At 41.8% G+C, this 24,916-nt stretch overlaps 1 protein-coding gene across 10 annotated transcripts in view; it reads right to left on the bottom strand.

Moving 5' to 3' along the window:
• Positions 1–4,592: 4,592 nt before the first annotated feature.
• LOC136107602 (protocadherin alpha-C2-like) overlaps positions 4,593–24,916 on the bottom strand; it is a 167,822-nt gene continuing 147,498 nt past the window's right edge. For 9 of the 10 annotated variants that reach the window (XM_071814864.1, XM_071814862.1, XM_071814859.1 and 6 more), the window contains exon 4: positions 4,593–6,548. In XM_071814864.1, the coding sequence (XP_071670965.1) occupies positions 6,238–6,548 (311 nt within the window). In that variant the 3' untranslated portion in view covers positions 4,593–6,237. The remainder of the gene's footprint in view (positions 6,549–24,916) is intronic. The other variant, XM_071814866.1, reaches the window with a different exon arrangement.

Here is a 24,916-nt window from a genome sequence, read left to right as displayed (position 1 = left end):
GTTTAGTTAGGAGATAGGATTACATCTATAGACCTTTTCAGTCTAGTTTTCCTCAGAATTACACACATTTTTCCCACTGAGGCTGCACTGGGTGGAATTTGAGTCCTAGAAAAGCTGAAGGATTTATCTAACAGGAATACTATTCTAGGATTAAAAGTCCAGGGTGGCTGTGATTGATGTGCCGTAATAACTATTATGTCTTGTCAGGCTTCTTCTGTGGCGCCATTCCTGTAATTAATGGCCAAGGACTTTCTGATTCTCAGTGCTGCTCAAGGGTGCCAAGACACTTGAACCTTCCATAAAATATCACCAGAGGAGCTGGAACAGAGCTGCCAGGGCCAGCTCTAGTGTTATCCCATCGCAGTGCTGAAGCCTGCAATCAGTTGTAATGCCCCAGCACTGATGCAACACCCTCTCCTGAGTCCATGGGGCAGCCCTGCAGGGTCTCTCCTTTGGTAGGAAATGTAGATATTGCTTCTCCTGGAATGGCACATTGGTCACATGGGCTTTCTCCCTCCACCTAACACAACCCCCCCACAACGTGACTTATTGCAGTGTTATGGCTGTAGCATAACATTTCCCACCTGACTGCATACATGGGGTTATCTCTTCATGACATGTCCCACTCCCCGCCCGCCCCAATGGTGCTAATCGTGGGACAAGTGAGTCAAGTGGTTGGAGGATGTGACAACAGATTTGTGGCTGCTCTATTTGGTATGAAGACCAGCTTAATACCTCTTAATTTTTTTTTCAGGGTCCTGGTTTTGAAATCTGGTTTTCAAGCCTAGCATATCTGTTTTGCAATACGCTCCAGACATCAGTTCTTAAATTTAGATTAATAACTTGCTGTCTTTTTTCAGACAACAGTTGCATAGCTGTGGGCACCACTGGCAAGGAAACATTTTTAGTATTGACCAAGCTGTGTGGCTTCTCAGAGATGTTTACATCACTACACCTCTGTCATCTTTTGATGTTAAAATGTGTCAGAGAGATTGCACGGAGGCAATCCTGGGATGTGAAAGGGGCTCCACAGTGCAGTGTAAGATACGCTCTTCTCAATGTGTGGCAGATGCAATTCTGCACTAGTTCATGCTGAATCATTCCTGTCATTGGTTCTCTAAGCCAGCCAACAGCACCTGAACACCACCTATTCCAGAAGTAGGTGCACAATGTCACCATAATAGCATCGCCTTGAGAAATCAGATATATTTGCATAATGGGCTTTACCTATGTAGTATTACCTCTGACAGTAGGTGTTGCAGTATTCTGTACAGTAACACAATCAAGTCCCAGATTTTTATACATATTTATGTAAATACTTGCATATATATTTATACAACCCCATCTGCAAATGCAGAGGGATATCATTGGATTGTCTAGTGAGAAATAGAGGCCACAGTGGGGAGAAAGACCTCTGGAGAGTAGAGAATACAGCTCATACCAAAAGCTAATGGAAACTTAATTTATATGCTAGCAATATTGATTTTCTAGTATGCTGGTTTAAGCCGCACAAGGTCACTAATATGTGATAAAGCATTTATTTCTTTACAGCTATCCTATGCACTCTTCGTATATCCAATTGTATGAGCACTATGCAAAACCAGCCACTCAGGCATGTGTGAGCATTATACAGGGCTTAATATATAACAGCCACCGTATCAGGCCCTTCATATACACAATTTATTATTATATTGCTTGGAGTCCTCAGTAAGTCCTATACTTTCTAGGGCCCACATTTATGCAGATTAAGTTATGTGTGATGATATCAAAATGTTGTTCAGCTGTTCAGTCATTTCTCCTCCAGAGATGTGGGAAGGCAGAAACCAAAGGACATGAGTGCACACTTACCAAAGCTAAACTTTTGGTCAAAGTGATGCTTCTGCATATTTACAGGGGCCTTAAGAGAACATACCTCTCTTGGTATTGTCTTTAAAAAGTGTCTGTGTCAAGGAGCAGCCAGTAGTATCCAAACAATTAAATAACAGTGAAACTGAGGAACTTACTGACTCTTTAGGACTCAAATGAGGATAATGGCTCAGCTCCTTTCTTAATACTTGTCTTAGTGAGATCCCCAAAACTGCTGCTAGGAGAGAATAGGATAAAGAAGGATGATTGTGCAAGGTTTATTTTACCCAGTTGTTGACACAAACTTGACTATAACCTGGATTAAAATGAGGCCAATTGTGTAAAAGAAAGGCAGTAATTGACTTTATGTTTTAAGAACGTAATTATGGTTTGAGAACGGGTGATTTTAGAAACACAGAAAGCTCTGAAGTGTTTGGTGGCATGAAGCAAGAAGAAACATGGACTCATTTTGTACCTAATGTGTTACATACAGCTTAGGGAGCTAATAAAATGAAGCTTCCTGCTATTTATTGGAGCCTTGAGACTGTTGAACCCCAGGATGTGCAGGTCTAAGTTTTTGACCAGCCAGCATGAACTATGTATCCTATAGAAACTGTAGTCACTGTATCACGTACTAATAAGCACTGTTCTATAAAGGTAGCTCACATTTCCCCTGGGGAGAAAGTCAATTAACAGTGTAACAGCTTTGTCCAAAAATGGAAGTGGTTCTTGAGGCACAATCAAGTGAGTGAAAAAGAAGGGGAAATGAAAGGTGATCCTAAAAGATAGCAAAGCCGGCTGCAATTAGTTCCATAATGGATTTTCATATATGAAATTTGGGAAACATATTTTGGTTTCTGTGTTCTTCCTCTTATGTAATATCATTGGAAAACTTTAATTGGATCCTCCTCCTGTGCTGTGCAATGACCCAAATACTGAGTAGAAAGAAACTGAACAAGATTAAGTCTTAGAAGCCCGAAGTAAAATAACTTTTTAATGACAGGATGTAATTAATATACAGCATAACTCAGGCTTAATTGTCATAAAAGCCCAATAGTTTTGGTCACTTGTATGCATATAAACCAGACTTCCTAAGATCGTACTCACACAGAAAATACGTGATTCTGAGAGAAATAAATTGTTCAAGTGGTAAAAAGTCTCAAAATGTTAATTCCTTGTTAAATTCTGCAGTGTATTTTGTCTTGCTGATTGTCAGCAAGAGGATAAAGGGAACTTGAGTTTCTTGATTCTTGTTGGGCTGATTCTCAGTTCCCATTGTTGTGTGGTGCTTAAACAGTGATGATCCAAAACTGTGCAGAATGTGCCAATTCTGTCCCCCACCCTTCCCCAGTCCCCTTCCCCAAATACTCCATGCCAAGGGCTTTGCTCCCTCCTGGACATCCAAAATCAAGGATCTCAATGGTATAATTTGTATACGAGCTTTGAAATAGCCAAATTTCACTCACGACATTTCTGCATTCCAGTTGTTCTACAGGGTTCAAATACAGATTGGTTTTTTAAATCTGGTGGTGAGGTGCCTGATTCAGTCCTCTGAAAACACAGCGAAACTGTGTCCTTTATATGCAACCCAGCCTCTTTCTAAACAATTCCAGCAAGGGCATCTCCTCTCTTCTGAGAGTTATTTATCAGATCTCCATTCTGGAATGTGTATCTTCAGGTATTCTGCTTTTATCTACAAAGCCATGTGAGCATACAGTCATCTTGTAGCGTTCAACTGCATCAAAGCTGGCATTGGCAAATGTAATTTTGTGTTAAAACAGGCAAATCAGAGACAAACTGCAGCTCTTGGTTCATTCTGATAGAAGCAAGCCTTGGAAAACCAGCTGCTTACGACCACTGATGAAAAATGAATGAATCGGATTGGCCTGTATAGAGGAAAATGCAAGCACTCAAAAGAAAAGAAATATTCAATTAAAATCTAAAAATGATCAAATGTTAAGAATTCCTGTAAGGATTAAATCTTTGTGCTGGATTTTTGTCAGAGGCAGTGAGGAGAACTGCTTTATGACAAGTACAAAACACCGGTATCCTTTGTGTTTAAGTTACCGCTGTAACTCCAGTTTATGAACATTTTGGGAAGTGTTTGATTAGACACCAAGTAAAAAGAATAAGTCTAAATGTACTTGCATAGCATGCTTGCATAAAAGAACAGCTCCCTCCCCAAATTTTACAATTGAAGCAAGGATTCTCTTCCTCAAGTAGCAGCTTTTTCATTGCTGGTAAAACAAGGCTGGTAGCAAAATAAAACTCTTAATAGATCACATGAGGCCATTGGAGGTTCATGCTTCCAGATATGAATTCTTTTATTAGAGCTTTACCTTCTGTGATGTTTTAAGACTTGCTGCAGGTTCTTTAAAATGAATAGGAATTTTCCCATTCCGAACTGTCAGCAGTTTGGAAACTTAAAACATCCAGGACATGTCTCGAGAAATCCAGTTGTTCTTTGATCCTAGATTAAAGCGCCTGTTAGAAATTTTAGAGCTATGTAGTTTCTTACACAGTTCCAATTAATATGACACTTGAGCTTTATTCTGTGAATGTACAATAATGTAGAAAACTCCTTGGAATTCCCTCATCAGCTATATTCTATTTAAAAATACATGTATTGGTTTTTTATCAACATCCTCAACCGCATTCTACACTCCATTGATACCCTCAGGTTTAGGAATTCACAGAGCTTTAGCTTCACAGTTTCTTACAAATAAATCCCAAAATGCATGCATGACTTGATTTAAGAAAGATATTTTACTTGTGTTTCATACACAAAAACTGATAATCAACAGTGGCTTAAAAAATTAACACTACTCCACTTTTTCACAAGTGTACAAAAAAAGAAACAATGCATTTACATTCAACGGTAAAGCTTAAAGTCCACTCTAATAATAATAGTTGCATTGACATTCACATACACAAGCACAGAATAAATATTTCAGGATTCTTATAAGAGCATACAGCATACATACAGTACTTGAATTTTACATAATGCGTGTTAGTAGGGTGGGAAATTTATAATCTCATAGAAAAAAGTAAAACTAAAATCAGAGAAGGTTGTGTGGGAGGTAACACCAAGGTACTGCACAGAGCTAGCAGGTTAATCAATCCATTTGTGTGAGGAGTTTGCTTCTGCTTGGTCATATTAGGACAGTTTGTTTGCAAAGGTGTATTCAAAGTGCAGATTAATGCAAAAAAAAAAAAAAACCAAAAACAAAAAAGGAGGATATTCTTGTATTTATTAATACATGCAAGAGGCAGCCCCCGAGTCACCCGACAGAGTAAAGCTGTTATTGGCAAGTGGCCGATATAATACAGATGTTTCAGGCAATTTTTCTAAAGCACTTTAATAGCAGCAATTGTAATTTATAATGGCTCTAGATTGACTTCTGTTTGGGTTAAAGGGCATCATATTTCTTTAACATTTACAGCTATATTTCTTTATAAATAAATATCTCAAATAACAAATAGCATAGTTAACATTTCTTTTTTTCTCTCTTTTGCATAAGTGTCGTGGAAAAACTCTGACCTTTTCAGAGACATAATGTGCAAAATAATGTTAGAGTGGAAACAGGGACACAGAGCATCACAGTCAGTTACATTCCTGGGATGTCAGCCCAGCGCTTCATACACTCAGTGGGCTGGCCGTGCCAGGGAAATGCAGGGCTTGAAGGGACAGTTTTCCCAATGGCTTGCTTGGTAAAAGATAAAAATTATGGTATCTTAAAGAGCTGTAAATGCGAGGTTTTATTTGCAGGAGTGTGTACAATACGTCATGTATAGGGCTCGGTATTTCCACACAGTGACTTCTCAAGATATGAAAAGTCTGGTCACCTCCTCTCAGACATTTCCTCCCCAGCCTGAACATCTTTGAACATTTGTGTTCATCAGGTGTTTCCTCTATTGCATATTTACCAGCTCTTCTTGCATTTTATAATCTGAGCTCACATCGCCTAGCTGACATCTGCACACAAATATTTCCAATCAGATAGAGGGTGCACAACATTAAAACTTTTAAACCTGTCCTGTAAGTGTCATCAAGACAGGAGCACAGGAACCACAGTGCAGAGTCCAACCTCTCACTGGCTGTACTGTGAAGATTCTCCTTTTCGGCGTAGGAGAAAGGAAACTTGTGTCTGCTTTTTAGATTCTGAAAACAAGCCAGAGTGGAGAAAAAGAGTTAACACCAGACTTAATAAAGCTTTTAAGACAAAACCTGTTAAGCAATTTAGACAGACACTGTGAATTTCCTGCTGATTTTCTCAAGTCTGTACATACAGGAAAATTGTTAATAGTAGGAAGAAGTTGGGAGTTGCTACATAGGAGAAATCTGCCATTATTACAAAAACTGGCTAAATGGGTTCTTTCAGTATAAACCCCTCACTGGTCACTGTTCTCAGTGGTGCTGTTGCCCTTTTCTTTTTTCTCCTGAGTCTTGTTTCCCTTCTTCTTTTTCTTCTTTTTCTTGGTCTCTTCCTTCTTGCCAAAGGTTATGAAGTCACTTTTGTCAATGTGGCTGTTTGGTGGCTCCTGCCGGATGGAGATGATTGCAGGAGATCCTGGGATAATGAATTTGTCTGGCAACTCACCAGGACCACCTTGTTTGGAATTGCCCGGTCCAAATTTAAAGGTCCAGCTGTTGCTGTTCACACCAGCTCCCACTGGGGGGGACACCTCTCCCGCCTCAGGTTCTGCAAAAGTCAAAACACCAAGAAAAGCTTAAAGCATCATTAAACACAAGCACTCACTGAGTATCAGCTTCCTATGTGAAAACTATGGCTTTAGCCTGGCTCTACATCAACCCTTGGTTGCCTGGCTGCTCATCTGGGTGTTAACAACTGGTTCTTGTCCAGGTTGCTCAATGTCTGTACACACCAACTCATGCCACATACTGCTGGGCACAAGGTGTTCTGGATCCCATGCTGTACCTTGAAATGCAGTTGTTCTCTGTTTCCTGTGAATTTTAAGTGCGTGGAATAAGAGATCACTGTGTTTTATAGCATGAAACACAAGCATGTGTATTGCATGGCACAAGGGTATGTTTGAGGGTGTCAAGTCTTTGGGGATGGGGTTAAAGGAATGTCCAGGGCAGGGGGAGTCAGCCTTGGCAGTATGCATGTCCATGCTTGATAGCCAAGTAAAACCATCCTGTCAGCTGTGTCCAGGATTCCTCATGGAGAGAATGAGTTGGTGCATCCCAGAGAGGAACCTGAGAGCCAACTAGTGTGTATGTATGTATGTACATATATATGCAATGTGGTTGATCGGCAGACATGGCCCTAGAGCAAAACTAGGAGTGAACTGAACTGCCTGGGTAGAGATACCACAGGACTCCTTCAAACAGTACAGAATCTGGTCTCAGAAATAGTTACAGTGGTCTTCAAGGCAAGGTTCTAACAAAATGTTCCCTTATGGCAGGAAATGGGATGACTCTTGTAAGAGAGTTGTAAAGTTTTTCTAAACTATGAACTTACAAGCAAAATAGGAAATCGGAAAGGACTGGTGCCCAATTTGTGGTAGGTTTTCAAGAACGGTTCAGCAATAAACAACATTGCAGTGAGTTCTCAAACCAGGAAAGTCCTCACTATTATGTTTCTTTTTTTGTCTTATTGCAATATCACAACAGAAAGGCTGAAAAACACTGGATAGGTGACTAATTCTTGGTTCTTCGAACTGACATGATAGAATGGTAGAACACAATATTTTCTACAGGCAAACATAGAGTGAAGTTCTGATCCCAGCTTTAGGCTTGGAGTATGAAGCAAGTTTTCATTTTATTTCCATGATTTTGAAAAGACTGAGTTAATCAGTTTGAACTGCTTACATATGTGGCCCAGACAAGGGCCCACTAAGCACTGGGTGTAAATGGCTGCAATCCCTACACTGCTTCATAGTCTCCCTATGATCCACAACTGCAGCACTGAGCCTAAGTGTTTAAAGGATTGTGATCAGGGGAAAGCTCAATGCTTATGCATTGATGCTAAAGCTCTCAAATCTGATGAAAACACTCCTATCTATACTCTAAAAGTGCAGTATTGCACACACAGTCACATACAAATTCTTGCAATACCACACAAAAAATGCCAGTGCCACTGATCTGATTAAGCCTCAGCATCGTCTGTTCTGCATCAGAGCTGTCCAGTTGAGTAGGTGAAGATGTTAAGGGAGGTGGGATCTGCATTGCTACAAGGAATGGTTGAAAAATCAGCTGAGAGGGGCTCCATATCCCTTGGAAGAGAAGGCAAGGGCACACAAAGGAGGAGAAGAAACAGTGAAGTCCTAAGTCTCCTGCTGGTGAAAGAGCACAGGAAGAGAAAGCAACACAGACAATCTAGAGGGAAATCTCCAACGTTTCACCAGAGCAGAAGATACTCTTCATTAAACCTCAGCTACCGACTGCGCTGTACCCCTGTAGCAGTCATGAAGAACGCTGCATTTGCCTTGGCAGCCATTTCAGGAAATGAACAGCATCTCCTGGACTTATCTCATGACTCTCCATCTTCTGTAATGTTGTTCATACAATTTTCTATTTTATGAAATAAAATGCATGTATGCAGACACAAGGCTGTTCTGGTTCAAAAGCTAAAGAACACATTCTGCTGCTTGACAATCTTCTTCTTGCCTGGCAGCAAAATAAACACTGCTGGAAAGCACGATCCTTTTTCAGCTTTTCCATATCTACACAGTCCGTGTTTCAGAGCCAAAGAAATATGTATAAGTGACACATCAGAACTGTCTCTAAGACCACCTGTGTAATAGGTTTGGCACACGGAAACTTTGTAAAGGAGGTGGTATAGCTGCTTTTACAATGTGAGGTTTAATAAAGAATTAGAAGAACCTGTACAATTCTTTTTTCCCTAAGACTGTATTTAATGATGAAGAAGATTTGACTTCAAGTTTATGTTCTTTCCAGGAATTGCTGAAGTTGTTTTAGTGACCTTAACCTCCCTAGTCTCAATTCTCTGTTTTGAAGTTATTATTAATGTGGAAGTTATTCTATTTTATCAGTTGTAGCTTTCCTGTGAATTTCCTATGGTCTTAACTAGCAACTTCAGATTTTTACATGTTTGTTGTTGGTAACAGCAGTGTTCTAGCAAGCCAATTCATACTAAATGCATTAATATGAACCAGTTTTCATTTCTGCTTAATATTTTGGTCAGGTACCTTTTATAGTGCTTCTGTTTCTTTGAGATGATAAATTACAAAGGTGAATGTTATGTGCCTTGGCCTTTTTCCAAATTATTAATCAATTGTCTTTCTCCAGCAATACAAAAATGTGAGCTTTCATATTGCAGATAATAAATGAAACCTCGTTTGACAAATAAATTCTTTCTCCATCCCAACAAGCCCATGCAACATTCATTCCAAACAACATTGGCCCAGACCCAATGCTCTTTTCCTGTTCCTGGCAGGAATAAAACAGCTGAAGGTGACCTCAAATCAGTTTTGAAGCATCCTTGCTCTGGCTGGGGAGAGCCCTGTAGCACTGAACAGTCAGAAAAGTACTTTGGAGTGCAGGGTTACAACATTCTATGGATTGCAGTGCCACCACAACACAGCTGGAACAACGTGGTGTGTGGTTGTGTCATTTTGACATGAGCATGTTAGGTTGAAGACAGGACATGAAACAATGATAGTGACTTTATATTATCAGTTTTACCACACAAACAGAGTAACGTGCAAGAATAGAGGGTATCCTTAAGGTACAGTATCTCGTGCATGAAAACCCTTGCCAGTCTGACAGGGTGCACGTACACGTCTGCATTACTGAAATCTAATTCAGAACAGGATACTGACCCTTTAATCTGGTTCTGCCTGGACAAATCCACTCACCAGATGAAGTCAGCAACGTTTATCAGAAAGCCATCTGACCTAATGTATCCAAACGCAGCAACCCCATCACATCTATCCTGGAATCGGGATTCTGTCGACTTAAAGACTAAGGGGGTTTGCTTGCATTTCTGTGTGCTTTTTTCCCATCCCTGAATATGCTTGCTGTCATAAGCATTTTAATACTCCTTAATACTCACTAAGCCAAAGGAAACTAATTATACTTACAGCTGTGTGGAGACCTCACATACAAAAAGACAAAGACAGACAGAATGTAATGAGTTAATAACCATTATTTCCTACCAGTGGGGGTTCCACAGGCTCCTCAGGAAATGTCCCTTCTGCATCATTTACCTGATAACCTGTGTGCTTATCTGTATTGGCAGACCAGAAGGTCACAGTTCAGCTGGACTAACAATGTTGCATGTTTAGGTATTTCAGATCAAGGATAAATGTCACCACCTAGTTTCCAAATCTTCCTTAAACATCTCTCCTGTTTCTTATTAGCAGGAATTTAACAATAAAAACTTTCCACTTGGATGCTATTTTACATATAACAGGATTAATTGTACTTCTCTTGCATATTTTCTAGGGTTTAATGAACACTTTAAAGTTGTTTATTTAACTTAGAGGAAAACCTAAATAAAGCAAATCCACCAGCTATATTTATGACACTTATTTTAAAACATTACACTTCTTCCTACAGCTACCCAGGGGGGTTTTGCCAGAGTTTGCACATAAAAGAGCAGAGTCTGGCCATTTCCTGGTGTAACTCAAAGGATTACTTTGGAGACTTCCCCTTCACTTTATTCTCAATACAGAAACCTTCATGTTCAATGAGCAAATGATTTATTTTTAAAACGCACGCATGCAGCAGGACCCAAAATCTAGGCTGCACCTGCAGGTCCTGATGCTCCTTCGCCTGTGTGCCTGCCTGCTAAAATGGGAGATGAACTTCTCACCCCTTCCATTTCCTTGTGCTCTCACCAAAATACAAGTGTCTCAGTAGACTTTAAATGGAACCTCGAGCAACAGAGACTCTGCAGTCGAGTACATCATGTATTTTAGCTGGGAGGAAATGACTTTCAGGTTGTCTTTCAAAATTCTTTTTCTATCCAGTGCCTGTTGTCTGAAAGGCACAGGCAGATTTACATATAAAAACCCTCCACATCCTAAAATCATCTTTCTAACAGCTTGAAGCAGTAGGGTATGGTGCCTGCCTACTTTTTTCTATTCCAGAGGCATTTTCAGGTCAGATGCTGTAGCCCTCTACCTCTCACAGGACTTGAAAAACATACAAATCTCAGTCAACAGGCACTGATTCAGCAAGTCCTAATTGCTCTGAAAGCACCTGTTTTGCTACACATCATCACATAGAAAGTGTCATGTGGATGTCACAGGATCCAAGATCCCAGGAAGGGAGTAGGTTGAGGTGAGCTGTGGCACCTCACTGAGCACAGAGCTTCTTGGTTGTGTGCTCCAGGCTGTCCTGATCTTTGGGACATGGCAACCCTGGCTGTACATACAGACTGGGGAACAAGATGCTGGAAATCGGCTCTGTGGAGAGGGATCTGGGGGTTCTGCTTGACAGCAAGTTGAACATGAACCAACAGTGTCCCTGGAGCCATGAGAGACCCGTGTCCTGGGTGCATCCAGCACAGCATGGCCAGCTGGGCAGGGAGGGGATTGTCCCACTCTGCTCTGCGCTGGGGCGGCCTCACCTGGAGCACTGTGTGTGGGGTTGGGGACACAGGATAAAAAGAAGATAAAGCTACTAGAGAGTGTCCAGAAGAGGCCTATGAGGTTGGTGAAGCGTTTGGAGAGGAAGCCACATGAGGAGCAGCTAAAGTCACTTGGTTTATTCAGCCTGGAGCAGAGGAGACTGAGGGCAGAGCTCATGGGGCTGCAGGTTCCTCAGCAGGGGAGCAGGAGGGGCAGGGCTGAGCTCTTCTCTCTGTGACAGGGACAGAACCCAGGGAATGGCAGAAGATGAGCCAGGGGAGGGTCACTGGGACATGAGGAAAGGTTCTTCACCCAGAGGTGCTGGACACTGAACAGGCTCCCAGGGAGGTGTCACGGCCCCAACCTGACAGTGTTCAAGAGGACACTGGACAACGTCCTCAGACACACGGTGTGAACTGTGGGACTGTCATATGCAGGGACAGGAGCTGGACTCGATGCTCCTTGTGGGTGCCTTCCAACTCAGAACATTCTGTGAATCTACGATCTCAGCACACAAGTTTCTTGGAAGTCCCCAACTCTCCCCATGTTCTGTGCAGGGAGCCCAGGCCCAGACTACAAGAAACAGTCCCTAAAATGTAGCTTGTAGTAGCTGTAGGCACCTACATTATTTTTTTCTTAGATGTCATCCAAAGAGCACAGTATTCTTCCTCTAAATTCAGCCACCAAAAAAGTAGGCATCCAATCTAAGCTGTCTTAATTTAGTTCTTGTTACAGTCTGTAGAGAGACAGGCATCCTCAGAAGGCAGTTCAACCCACCCAGCTTAAACAGCTGTTTTTAGATGCACTGAATGCTCTTTGTTCCTCCTCTTCTGGAGCTGTGTTACCTTTGTTTCTTTAACTACAGATAAAGCCCAGGCAGCCAATTTAAACTAGACCGAGCTAACTTTTGGGTGGCTAGTGCAAAAGGAGCTGAATACCACTCCCAGGAGCAAGCTAAGTAGCATCAGGCTTGGGGGATGTTGTACTAATGACCATGCCAGTGTATTTAAAAACAAAAAAATGTTGGAAATTAATCTTTTTAATGGTGACAGTGATGAAAATCCTGTGCAACTATTTGCAAGACGAAGCCACTTTCTCAGCCCTCCATGGGATTTTTATTTAGGCAGGCATGCGGATCTTTTGTTCAGAAATCCCTGAGTCAACTCAGCTGTATTGTTAAGGTTGCACCATTTCCACCCCTTAAAAGGTCACATTTTAGTTATGACAGCAACAACACAGGAACAGTTTAGATCTTGAGCAATACTCTGCTGCAAAACTCCCAAGTACAGCTCTGTCACTGAGATTTACAGTGCTGTCTTTTCAGGTGGGGCATTTGTGAATTCACTCAACTGAAGGCTTGGCTTTTATCAGCTTGTAAAAGCGTCCGAGCTGATATGTAAGTGGAACAAAGTCGAAATGCTGAGTGATGGGTACAAACAGTCTGAAATTGAGATGTCTTCTAAACTTGGGGCAAAATGCCTTCTCACACAACATGTCATCACTCAGTCCACAGATCGATACCCCATCAGCTCTGGGCTAAGACTGCAGTTTCTATCTCACTGACTTTCTTCTCTCTTTTGGGGAGGGCACGTGTTTTTTGCCTGTCCCTGCATAGCCCCACAGCTCCAATCTGGTGTTTACTAGGAACAGGTGGTGCTCACTTGCCATAACGCGAGCTGGCCATATATTACAAGTGTCATGTACATCGTCTCTACCTCCTATGCCTCTGCTGCTTTCTTAAAGAACCTTTGTCAGAAGAAGGCTAACCAGTGTTAGAACAGATGTGCTCCTGCTCAAGGGGGAGAAGAGGAAAGCATTTCTGCTCAGCTCTGTCTCCCTGCAGAGACATTTTTGACTGTGTGACATGCTCAGCCAAGACAGCAGCTTGCGTTCGCTCTGTTCCACCCCTCCCCACTTTGTCCCTGTCCTTAAAAATGTGGTGGCTCGTGGACTCAGGAGATCATTTGGATAAAAGCTTTCAATCAAACCATCTATTATCATTAAGTTTAAAGGAAATATTTTTCAGTGTATTTCTCTTTTTTTCTAGGCACCAGAACATGCCGACTAAAGCCACCATGAGACTAGAAATACCCCATCGCTAATCACAGACCCTTCTGTCCGCAGGTCAGAGGAGCAAAACACATTAATTAAATGAATTTATTTAAAACTAAGATCAGGCAATAAGCAGGAAGCAAATTGCAGAGAAAGCCAGTCATTAACCTGATTTCTCTCTTCCCTGCTTCCTCCACTGATGCTGTACTGACTGCAGCTTCTGCCTCTGGCAGACTTAATGACTTATTCACTGCCTGACATTCCACACTGATTCTGAAAGAGCACATCAAATGCAAAGAGCGTGCACTGAAAAACCCTCTCTGTGTCATTTGGAAGATCTCTGCGGACATTCTGGCTTCACTGATCATCCCTAAGCCTTTTTGGGATTAAAATGTCCATTTAATCTTTTTTTTTTTTTTTTTTTTAAATCACAAAACCACCAAACTCACAACAAAGAAAGCAAATAAAAATCCATCATCAGCATGATAAAATGACAGATTCTGAACTGAAAGACAGACAAATGATTCAGTCAGAACAAAGTTGAGCCATTTTAACTATCAATCTGCCAAACAACCCCAACCACTCCTAAGGGCCATGTCAATTTGGAATCTTAAAGAAAAAACAAATAAGTCTCACTCTCTGCCCTTCCATCTGTTTGACCTGTTCCGCACTAATGACTCAGATACAGGAGGAATGAAGAAAATGAAAACTTCTCCCCACCAAGAAGCTTGTAGCTTTAATCCATTGCTTGGATTGAAAGCCAGTAACATTAAACAGGGTAATTATAGCACATATGTTGTGGGAGATCTGTAACCCCCCACTGCTCCAACATCCAGATACAAAGTAGGGGGTGGGCACAGAGGTCACTTCCAGCTCAGTCTCAGGTTACTGCCCGTGCTGACATTGAAATTCAATTTAAATAGAGATTATCTGTCTCGTTATAAGAAAACAATCTTAGATAGTTGTGTATGGCAGCAATTGCCTCAGCTACCAAATAGCTCTGCCAGCATATTCTGAGATACGGGAAAGCAAAATTTGATTTGCTTGCTACCACAGCCTGCTGTGGGCACAACACAGCACAGGCTAAATGGCTTCTCACAGCTGCTGCAGGAGCAAACAGAGCCCAGTGCCTGCAGCCCCAAGCTCCTCTCACTCCCTTTTCACCAAAAGAGGCTTTTGCTCCCACAAAAAAATTAACCTTCTCAGGTAACATCCTTCTAGTGCTCTACCTAGTCCTGCTCCCACGGGTAGAATTTGTCTTGGGAAACACCTGTAAGTACTTGTTCAGCACAAGCTTTAACCTTTTGCTCACCAAACTGAGGACTAACCTGCTGCATCACTGACACAGCATGCACACACATCCGTGATGCTCCATATCATCTTCCCAGCTCTAATGGGATGCCGGACTCTGGGAGATGCAGCGTACGGATGTTTGCATTGCATGCAGAGGCTGTTAGGGAGAAACTACTCCTGCCATCTATGGTAGATGGATTTTTATGTGGGCATTTCACCACGTCTTCAGGCCCACAGTGACCATTTTTGAGAACTTAAAGTTGAAAACAGCCCCTTAAGAACAAACAAACAAACAAAACCACACCAGACAATTTTCATCTTATAAATGGTTTGTATACACAGTTTGGGCAGGTCGAGCATCAGCTGTTCTGCCCTTGTTTCAATTCAAACAGCAAGGGAAAGGGCAGCGAATAGTGCAGGAAATGTGGTGTTGGGGGGATTGCTGTGCCCCTCAGTACCTGGGAAGGGAGAGGTGGCCTGGGCAGTGGTTGGGGACAATGTTCCCCTGAGGACCCATGGTGGTTTGGCCTCAGCTGCCACCCACCCCCACCAAGGAAAAGGTTTTTTTCTGCATTTATGTCAAACCAGGTGCTATGGAGCCTCGTAAATGCCCCAAATTGAACCACTGGGAGCAGAAAACTGATCCCCAGTCCCCTGCTGAGGCCTGATTTTAGGATTGCTGGGTGACACAGCCCAGAAATGTAAAATAGACTTTGAGACAAATCTTTAGAAACTGGGATATCTCATTTGCGGCTCAAATCCCCCTCTGGATGCGACCAGGAGGTAGGGGGCATTCTAATTGCTTTCAGGTGATTGGTGCTGCTGTGGGTGCTGCCTCTGTTATAGAAAGATAGGAAATATTGCCAAGAGAGCAACAGTCATTGCAGAAGACAAAGCTTGGAATGCCAGGATGACATGAACAGATCTGTGCACTGCTTAGTCTGTGTTGTGGAAAGCCTATCTGGTTACTGTGCTCTGTCCAATTTAAATAAAAAATAATTCAGTTCTTACATAGAAGCACTTTCGTGTGAGACAACAGGCTCACAGACCATCATAAATCCTGCTGGGAAGGTGAAAAGGAGGGAGCATTTCCCGGCTGCTGCTGCAGCCTGTGTTCTGCAGCCGGGCAGCTCCCCCTCCCCTTCTCTCTGCTGGATGAGCTGTGGAACTGGGACAGTTCCTGTCACCTCCTGCCACTGGAGGCCACTCTGCTTCTGCGGGGTGATCGCAGGATCAGCAGCTTAGAATCACAGAATCATTTTGGTTGGAAGAGACCCTCATCGAGTCCAACCATAACCTAAATCTAGCAGTAAATCATGTCCCTAAGAACCTCAAACTTGGATTCCTGTCTACAACCGCTACAGCCACCTTTGGCCCCATCACCATCTCCGTGGCTGGCTGGGATTGATTCCCCAAAGAAGCAAAATGTCAGGTTACCTGAAGGGAAGACAGAAGGCAGGATTACATGTTCTCCTGGCGCTGGATCTCCTGAACAGGACTGGCTTATTTTTACTTATGTCGATCTTGGAGAGTGAACACTCCTAAGAGAATTCAGTTGAATTCAGTCCCTTCTGCTTACCCTGAACAAAACTGTTTACCAAGTACCAGCCTCTACAGCTGTGAAAACCTTCTGCAGGTTAATTTACCTTAGCACAGTCCATATTGCTGCTGGTGCATAAAGAGGAAAGAGCCCAGCTCAGCTGCCAAAACCTAGGGCTGGTAGGCAAAAGAGAATCCCCACTTTTTATCTGAGCACAATTAATAGAAAGACAGTAACTATGGAAACTCAAAGCATCAATTTTAGCCTTTCAAAGCAGAACCTAATTTTAACCAACCAACTGGATGCTTGAAGTGGTAGTGAAAGAAAATGGGACACATTTATTTCAGTGCTTTCAGAGGTGTCTATTTTAAACATGAATGAATGTGTGAGCTTCATTTAGAAAGGAGAGCACAGATGGATCACGGACACCTACAAAATGGTCTTAAAAGACTTTTCTTTCTTTCTTTCTTGTCTATGCCTAGTTTACAGGCTTCACCCATTCCCTTGTATATGGCTCCCAGCCCAGCAGCTCAAACCACTGTAATTCCAGGACAGATGAGTATGGTGTGAAGCTTTCTGCTTGGATCTTCCTTTCAAAACCCACACAAAGCTTTGGAGAGTGGAAAATGCAGAGCCTTGTCTCTCAGAGGTTGAAAGTGGCTCCGTGCTCTGAACATCAGAGCTGGCACCTGCTCCCTGGATCCCTCTGGCTCTGATCACAAATAAAGGGATAATTTTACTGGTATTTTATGGATGAAAGCTGAAACTGGCCTTTTCTCTTTCTGGACCATAAAGGGGAAGAAACTGTTTAGTTTAGTTTGGTTTCATTATCCTCAAGGGATTTCTTCATTTTGAAAGTAAACTGTACCATACAGGTATATACAATTAATTCAGACCTACAAAATCCTTTAGCTGACCATCTCTGACTAGTTTAGCACTGAACCTCTGCAAACTTCTCCTCCAAAAGCCAATTAACTGAATACTAACCAATGTCTATTTTGATTCTGACTGATATGGCTGTTAGCCAGCAACCTGCCCTGGAAAAGGTGTTTTGCTTTAATACCTTTCACAGGAAGGGGCTGTAAAACTGAAGACATGGCAGGCCTCAAAACAGACTCCCGCAGTCATAGCCCTTTTTCCCTTCCACAATATGTATGTCACATTAGTAGCTTCCTATCATCTCCTGTTAGGATCACATCCCATTAATATTCCTTTTTACTGATATGGGATGAATGGAGCTAGTAATATTTCACATCGGCTAAAAAGGAATCTTAATTAAATGTGATGAGTAACGGCTAATACAATATGATAAGCCCCCCGGATAAGCACACTACACCATTTCTCTATTTTTCAGAATCCTTTCAACATTCTTCAAGGAGAAAATGGAGGTCACCTTGTGGAGACCCCACACATCCATTCTCCTACTGCAGAAAGAGCTCTGCTCTTTCAAGTGGTTCCAGATATTATGACCATTTATAGTCATCTAGGTCTTTACCCTTTAAAACAGATTATTTTGGTACTGATGAGATGAACCAGACTGACTGCCCTGGAAGTCTGGACCTACTGTATCATGGCTCTGGGTCTTCTACCTGTTTGTCCATCCCTGCAGCTAAAGTCATCCTCTCTTAATTGAGAGGTCAGTACCTGCTTGAACCATAAGATGAAGAGTCACATGAGGTTTTCAACAGATGTGTATCTGTGTGTCAACCAGGTCACTGTGTAATTCTACTGAATTGAATAGATCTGCATGCAGTTCTTCTCTGGCTGGCTGTTAAAAAGCCAATTTAAATGTACCTCTGAACCTCATAACTTGTCCAGTGTTTTATTCTACTTGGTCGCATAAACTGAAATCACAAACTGCTAGGTGGTGTGCTGTAAAGGCCATATAATGTGGAAACAAAATAAATTTAACAAAGAGATTACTTGAGGTGGGGATAACGCACAATTATGGGACATGAAGTTATGGTTATCAAAGTAAAGATGACATCCAAGTTGGCAGTTGCTTGAAGTGGATGGCGCCAGATCGCAACAGCCATTTTAACAAAGTTGCAGATGTCTTTTGAGCTTTGTCTCTAGGACTACACTTTCTTAAATATTCATCAGATGGTAAGTATTAAGTCTTGGAGGCTTAACACTTATGCAAAAAGTGAGTAGAGCTATCTCTGTTAATTTTTGATCACTGTAACCTTTTCAGAACAGCACCCTCATAAGCCCAGTTTAAGAGTTAGTAAATTACCTACTTTATATTTCAATTATTTTTATTTTAATTTAATAGTCCCAATCATGCTTTAAGCCAAGAACTGTTGTCTCAATGGAAAAATTGGAGAAATGGCTCAGGCTTGTCCTTCCACGTAAAATGATGCTTCACATTATACTCAGGAACTGCTCATTTGCTAATGAATTCTCTTTCTAGAAAGGCTTTGCTCAACCAGCTGTAGTAACATATCAGAAAGTTATTCATGTAATATGCCTGACATTTCACTTCTCTGAAAGAAATATTAAAAATGGAAGAACTGGCTTGAAATGAACAGGAAGATCAAATCTGGGAAATGAATTATTACACATCAAGTGTAATGGATATAAAACGGAAGTCCGACAGCAAGGTAACGAAAATTAACTTCATTTCTACATTACTGCTTAATGGAGGTTGACGTAGAAAAAAAAATACTATCCTGATTAAATTTCAGAAAATTCACATTTCTTACAGCTGTGATACCTTTAAATGAAAAGGTAGGAAGAAAATCAAGGACAAACTGTATCTGGATTGATAGCATAGTTATTTGCCTTCCAGGAAACGTGTCACATGCCCAGGTAACTAGGACAAGCTGCCAAAGAATAGAGATATTTAAAAGATCTCAGTGATTATAAAGGCTAAAAGGTGATGTTGTTGCTTCTTGAATCCTTCACTTCAAAAGGAATTTTAAATTATCATCTGGTGAGATCAACATGTAGAATACTTTAAAAAATATTTTAACACTGAATTAAACTTTAAACATCTGTTTTCCCATTGTAATTGTGTGTATATACATAGATGCTAATATGCAACTGGTTCATTTGTTTTGAATGTATGTGATTGTTGAGGAGGTGACTGGCTTCTTTTAAATATCCATTACTGCCTTTCCCTCTGGCTTTGAGATTCATACATGTGTTGGCTAATATAATGGCAAAAATTCTCATTAATCATGTATGTTTCTACACACAGCACAGGTTTTTTTTGTGTTGGTTCTACTGTATTTATCTGGACTCTCTTTACCCCAGAATAGGTCCCTTTGCTAATTAAGAACTCACCCTGACGACCAAGGATCATAATTTGCTTCTGTTTTACTTTCATCTTGGAGATTCTTCCTTTAGTTGTCTTGGTATTGCTCCTACTTTGTACAATCTCCTCTTAGTTGGAGCTTCCATTTAATAGATACATTTTTGGTAAATTCTACTTTCTGCCTGTCCTGGTCCATTTTAATCCCCGCAGACTGCTCAAGTTCACCGAGTCGTGATGGGTGGTGCAGCTCACACAGACCATATGATGATAAATGCATATTCCTGCTATTCCAGGGAACACTCCCTCTCTTGGGCATACCAGGTGCTGGGCAAACCAGATCCCTCAGCTGAGTGCATTTGGTGTATGAGTTGGCAGCAGCTGCAATTCCTGATTGCAAAGGTGTGAGACCAGCACGTGTCAGCAGGGAAGCACAAAGCCAAAAGAGCTTCATTTCCCCCTTCGTAAAGGGAGATATTTTGATCAGCTATTTCAATACAGTCCCTCACTGGCAAGGGCAAAAAAAGAAGGCAACTTCTGCAGCAAAAGGCCAGATGCCTGGAGAGCAGCAAGAGTAGTCATGCGTTAATCTTGATGTGCCTTGTCCCACTAAGCACTGGGTGTAAATGGTTGCAACCCCTACACTGCTTCATTGTCTCCCTATGATCCGCAACTGCAGTGCTGAGCCTAACTTGAACATATTCCCTTTACACCAGATTTGAAGAAGAAATGGCTTGGGGTCGGGAGCAGAAACATAGTTTGTGACAACAAGGAGAAAAAAGCTCTATTTTTATCTCTTCCTGCTGACACACGGAATAGCAGCCACTTCATTCAAGCATACACGCAGCTGCTCAGCGGCTGGAATTTCTGCAGCGGTTCAGAGACCAGAGGAAGCGCGGTCAAAGCACATATACTGTGTACCGAGGAGAAAAGACAGCAAAAGGATGCTTTAAAATAGTGTTTGATCTGGTTCATTCTGCTCACCAGAGTGGCACAGAATTCTGCATTTTCCATTCAAAAATGTGTGCGTATTTACTGAAACTAGCTCTAATATTTAATAGCTCTTCCTGTAAAAACAGTATAATCATGCATGCAGATCTTCGACAAGCAGCTATTGACAATTTTTGCATCAGCAATTATCCAATTTGCATCTCTAGTGAAACAACTCAGTGAACAGGCAAATAGATTTGTATCTCTGTGGATGAGCAAATCTGCCAGTTGCTTAGAGCTGATGTGTCAGTCTTCAGGAAGGGACAATACCTGGAGAGACGACAAATATTTAGGCTCAATAGCAAATACTGACATGAGCCATACAGCCTTGCCTATATTATCTGAAAGAATCAAATAGCAGAAATTCATTATGATGGCTGTACTCCTTTTTTGTTTGTTTGTTTTTCTTTTCTTTGCAGGGGCCAGAGCTTTCCCTTTGGCAGATAAAGATTCTTTTAGCAGTAAAGACACACGCAGACAAAACAAAGATGAGAGGGCAAGCCAACAAAATAACGGTTTATAAATACTGAAAATAATCTATGAATTGCTCAGCTGCTCAGCCATTCTCTTCAAGGCTTCAGTCATTCACCAAAGTATATTGAATGGTGCCAGGTGGGATGATTTCGCCCTCACTGAAGATAAACTCATTGATTCAAGGCCACACTGGGACCCAGATTCAGCTGTTTGAACAACTATGTCTGCAACTGCATCCAAACCTGTAGAGATTTCTTAAGGCAAAACCCACTATGTTTCCCCTCTATAAATAACTTAGGAATCAGTTCCTATTGCTCCCAAATATCCTTCCCACTCCTGCCTCCAGCTTTGTTTTAGTGCTTGCCTTCAGAAGCCAAAGGGAATCACCCATTTCCTGCCTCCTAATCCTCAACTCTCACAAGCCGTATCGGCACATTTTCTGCTGCTCCCCTGGATAATTCTGCTTTGGGATCAGTACAAAACCTACATTAAGAAAGAAAAATGCTGAGCAGGTGGCACTGCCATAGTCTAACACATACAGAATGGAATCAAACTTCTTCTCTTGTGGTTGTTGTATTTTAATCATGGTTAAATAATGAAAGAACATAAACTGCAGCCTGAATTTTCTCGTGTAGCTTTTTCTAGCCATGTGGGATTTTTGTGTCTCTAGTCTTTGCTCTGTGGGATCATGTCATGCCCACTCATCTTGCCAGCTCTCAGAATATTTGTCACTTTACTTAAACATCAGTTTTGCAATTGTATGAGAATCCCAGGTTTCACAGAGGCAGGGGAGGGAAAGTTTCTTTTGCCTGGTAATGCATCAGAAAGCAAATAAAAGGAACAAATTCTGTTTTAGAAAAAAAAAAATACTTGAGGATTGAGTTTTGAGTGTTCTGGATTGGCAGCATAGGACTGACCCAATACAATTTCATGGTCTATTTATCCATCCTATTCTCTACACCATCATGCATTTAGTAACAGGTGCTCTCCCTTCCCCAGGCATCTGTGACAAACAGAACACACCATGAATGTGCTACTGCTGCAGAGAAAGCAACTGCCTTTGTAAATCTAATTCCAGTCAATGAAGAGCTTGCGTCTGAGAATCACAGAACTGGGTAATCAATAATCGTGGTCTGCAAGAGAGAAAAATGTCTTCCGATGGCTTCTTTCAAAGCTGTGCTCTGTTCGCTGGGTTCTTTTTCAGTATTCCAGTATTCTGCTGCTCCCCTAAAGGCTGTGTGGACCAACGCTGTTATTCTGCATAACTGTATCTGGCACTTGACCTGAATATGTTCCTCCCGATTAGGCAGTGACATTCTCATCTGGAAACTCTGTACATTCGAACTGTTGTCTCAGCATAAAGGTACACCCAAATTATCCTGAAAACGCAGCTGAATGTTTGTTAGGATGCACTGGCTGTATCTCGAAAACTTCAGCGATCGATATGATTTGGAAGCTTTCGCCCCCAGAGTCCAGCACCTGCTACAACTTGCACCTCCCCGCCTGTGTGTAACGAAGTGATGGGTCAAGTGGTGGAAGAGGGAAACCTCCACACCACAAATAACAATTACAATATTTTTTCCCTTCCTGCCAACCTCAGCAGAGAAATAAGAGAATTATTAACCCATAAATAAGAAATAGCCAGGGGCTACCAGCCTTGATTGTTCCAGGTCAAAGATGAAACACAAGCAGGCCTGCAAAGGAGGTAGAAATTCCCACCCAGCACCTCTGCCCTGCAGCAAACAGGAGACCTCACTGCCAGGTGCAACAATTTGCCTTCTTTCACAAATACTAAATTTATCTCAGCAACCAAATATTCTTCTCACCTTAATCTATGTTATATATTTTTCACAGTTACCATCAGAATTGCAGTCTCAGACCATATGTTCTCCATGAAAAAAAAAAAACTAAAACAGTTGCATCTTTTTGGAGTGAATAAAGGCCATTCAAAACACAAATAATCCTCTCTTGTCTCCTCAGTTCCTCTGTGAAAGGAGAAGGAATTTGTACATAGCCCAGAAGGCCACAATTCTTGTATTTGGCAGAGCAGAAGGTGAGCTCTGCTCTACGGGAATACCGCTTCACCAGCTTCCAGAGCAACACTCTCAGCATCTGAGCTGACCTTAACTATTAACCCAACATACGAAGTGGGTGGTTGTGCTTCCAAAAGTCAAGATCAAGAACATCTAAAAATTCACAGTTCAGCAGCAGCACAATATGTTGAACATTGGCTTGACTAGCATGCCGAAATTGTGGTAAAATACTGTATTTATATGTTCACGAAATTTGATACCATGGAATTAATACAGCTGCGCTTTTTACTAGTAATTACTCCAAAGTGCAAAATGGCCAGTTCTCTCATTTTCTGCATACTACGCAGTGGTTGCTGACTTCTCAAAGGCTCAAATGCTCCTCCAGAACTAGATAATCTCAGAATTTAACAAAAACAAATCCATAATCCCTCTGGCTTTAGGAAAAGCCTGGGTGGGTGGGTAGGGAGGAAAAGCAGGAAAAACAAAAAAAGAATAATAACTCTGATGATGCAGAAAGCAAACGAGCAAACGAACAAACAAAAACCCCAAACAAACAAGTTTATTTTTTTTAAATCCAGTGATCTTTGGATGTTTGACTGCTGAGCTCTGTACATAGGGCTGGTACTAATTAGTTTTCAATTAACTTCTCAAGTCTAATGTTCTGCCTAGCTCAAAGGAAAGATTACTGCTGTGAAGCTGAAATGGTAGAGCAAATATTTAATTACTATTTTTTCCAATTCTCAGCTTGTACCTCAAAAGTACACGTACAACCAGTTCAGTGCTATCTTGTCCACTCTTGCCAGAATCCATCATATTACCCAAATCCCAGGTGTTAGTATCAATGACCGTTGAAATGTTTGGAAAAAAACCAGTTTGGTGTTCCAGGCACTGTGTATCATCACGTGAAGGCATCAACTAGACTGGGAAATCCATGTCCCACAAATGAGCTAAAGATAAAATTTTAAAATATAGATGTAATTAGGAGTCTCTGAACAACTCTCACCACAATCTCAGTGTTTTAGTTCTTCAACAGGAGCAGGTACAGGTCAGATGACTGCTCAGCCTATGTAAGGAGAGAACAGCAGCAGTGTGCTCAGGTGGCCAAAGAGGCCACCAGCATCCTGGCTTGTATCAGGAATAGTGTGGCCAGCAGGACTAGAGAAGTGATTGTGCCACTGTACTCAGTGCTTGTGAGGCACCACCTTGAATACTGTGTTCAGTTTTGGGCCCCTTGCTATAGAAAAGACCTTGAGGTGCTGGAGCGAGTTCAGAGAGGAAAAATGGGGCTGCTGAGGGGTCTGGAGCACAAGTCTTATGAGAAGCATTTGAGGAACTGGGGCTGGTCAGCCTGGAGAACAGGAGGTTGAGGGGAGATCTTCTCACTGTCTACAACTACCTGAAAGGAGGCTGTAACATAGAGGGTGTTGGTCCCTTTTCCCAAGTAGCAAGTGACAGGACAAGAGGAAATGGCCTCAAGTTGTGCCAGGGAAGGTTCAGATTGGATATTAGGAAAAAATTCTCCATGGACTGGGTTGGAAAGCAGTGGAACAGGCTGCCCAGGGCAGTACTGGAGTCACCATCCCTGGAGGGGTTTAAAAGGCACATAGATGAGGTTCTTAGGGTCATGGTTTAGTGCCAGAATTAGGTTATGGTTGGACTCAATGATCCTGAGGATCTCTTCCAACAACAATTCTATGATTCTTCTGAATAAGGTCGTGCAACACTGCAACCATGTGCAAGGCTTCCTCTACCTGCTACGGTAAATTTCAAGCAACAGTAGTGGGTTTCTTCTCAAGAGCCTGCAATTGCCCACTAGCCATTAAATAGTTCTGTGAATACAACACAAGGTCACAATCTCCAATCCAATCT

The sequence above is a fragment of the Patagioenas fasciata genome, chromosome 14 (assembly GCF_037038585.1).
Source record: "Patagioenas fasciata isolate bPatFas1 chromosome 14, bPatFas1.hap1, whole genome shotgun sequence".
Classification (NCBI taxonomy): Eukaryota; Metazoa; Chordata; class Aves; order Columbiformes; family Columbidae; genus Patagioenas; species Patagioenas fasciata.
The sequence above is the reverse complement of the archived record's forward strand: the minus strand, read 5'-3'. Positions and strand labels throughout refer to the sequence as shown.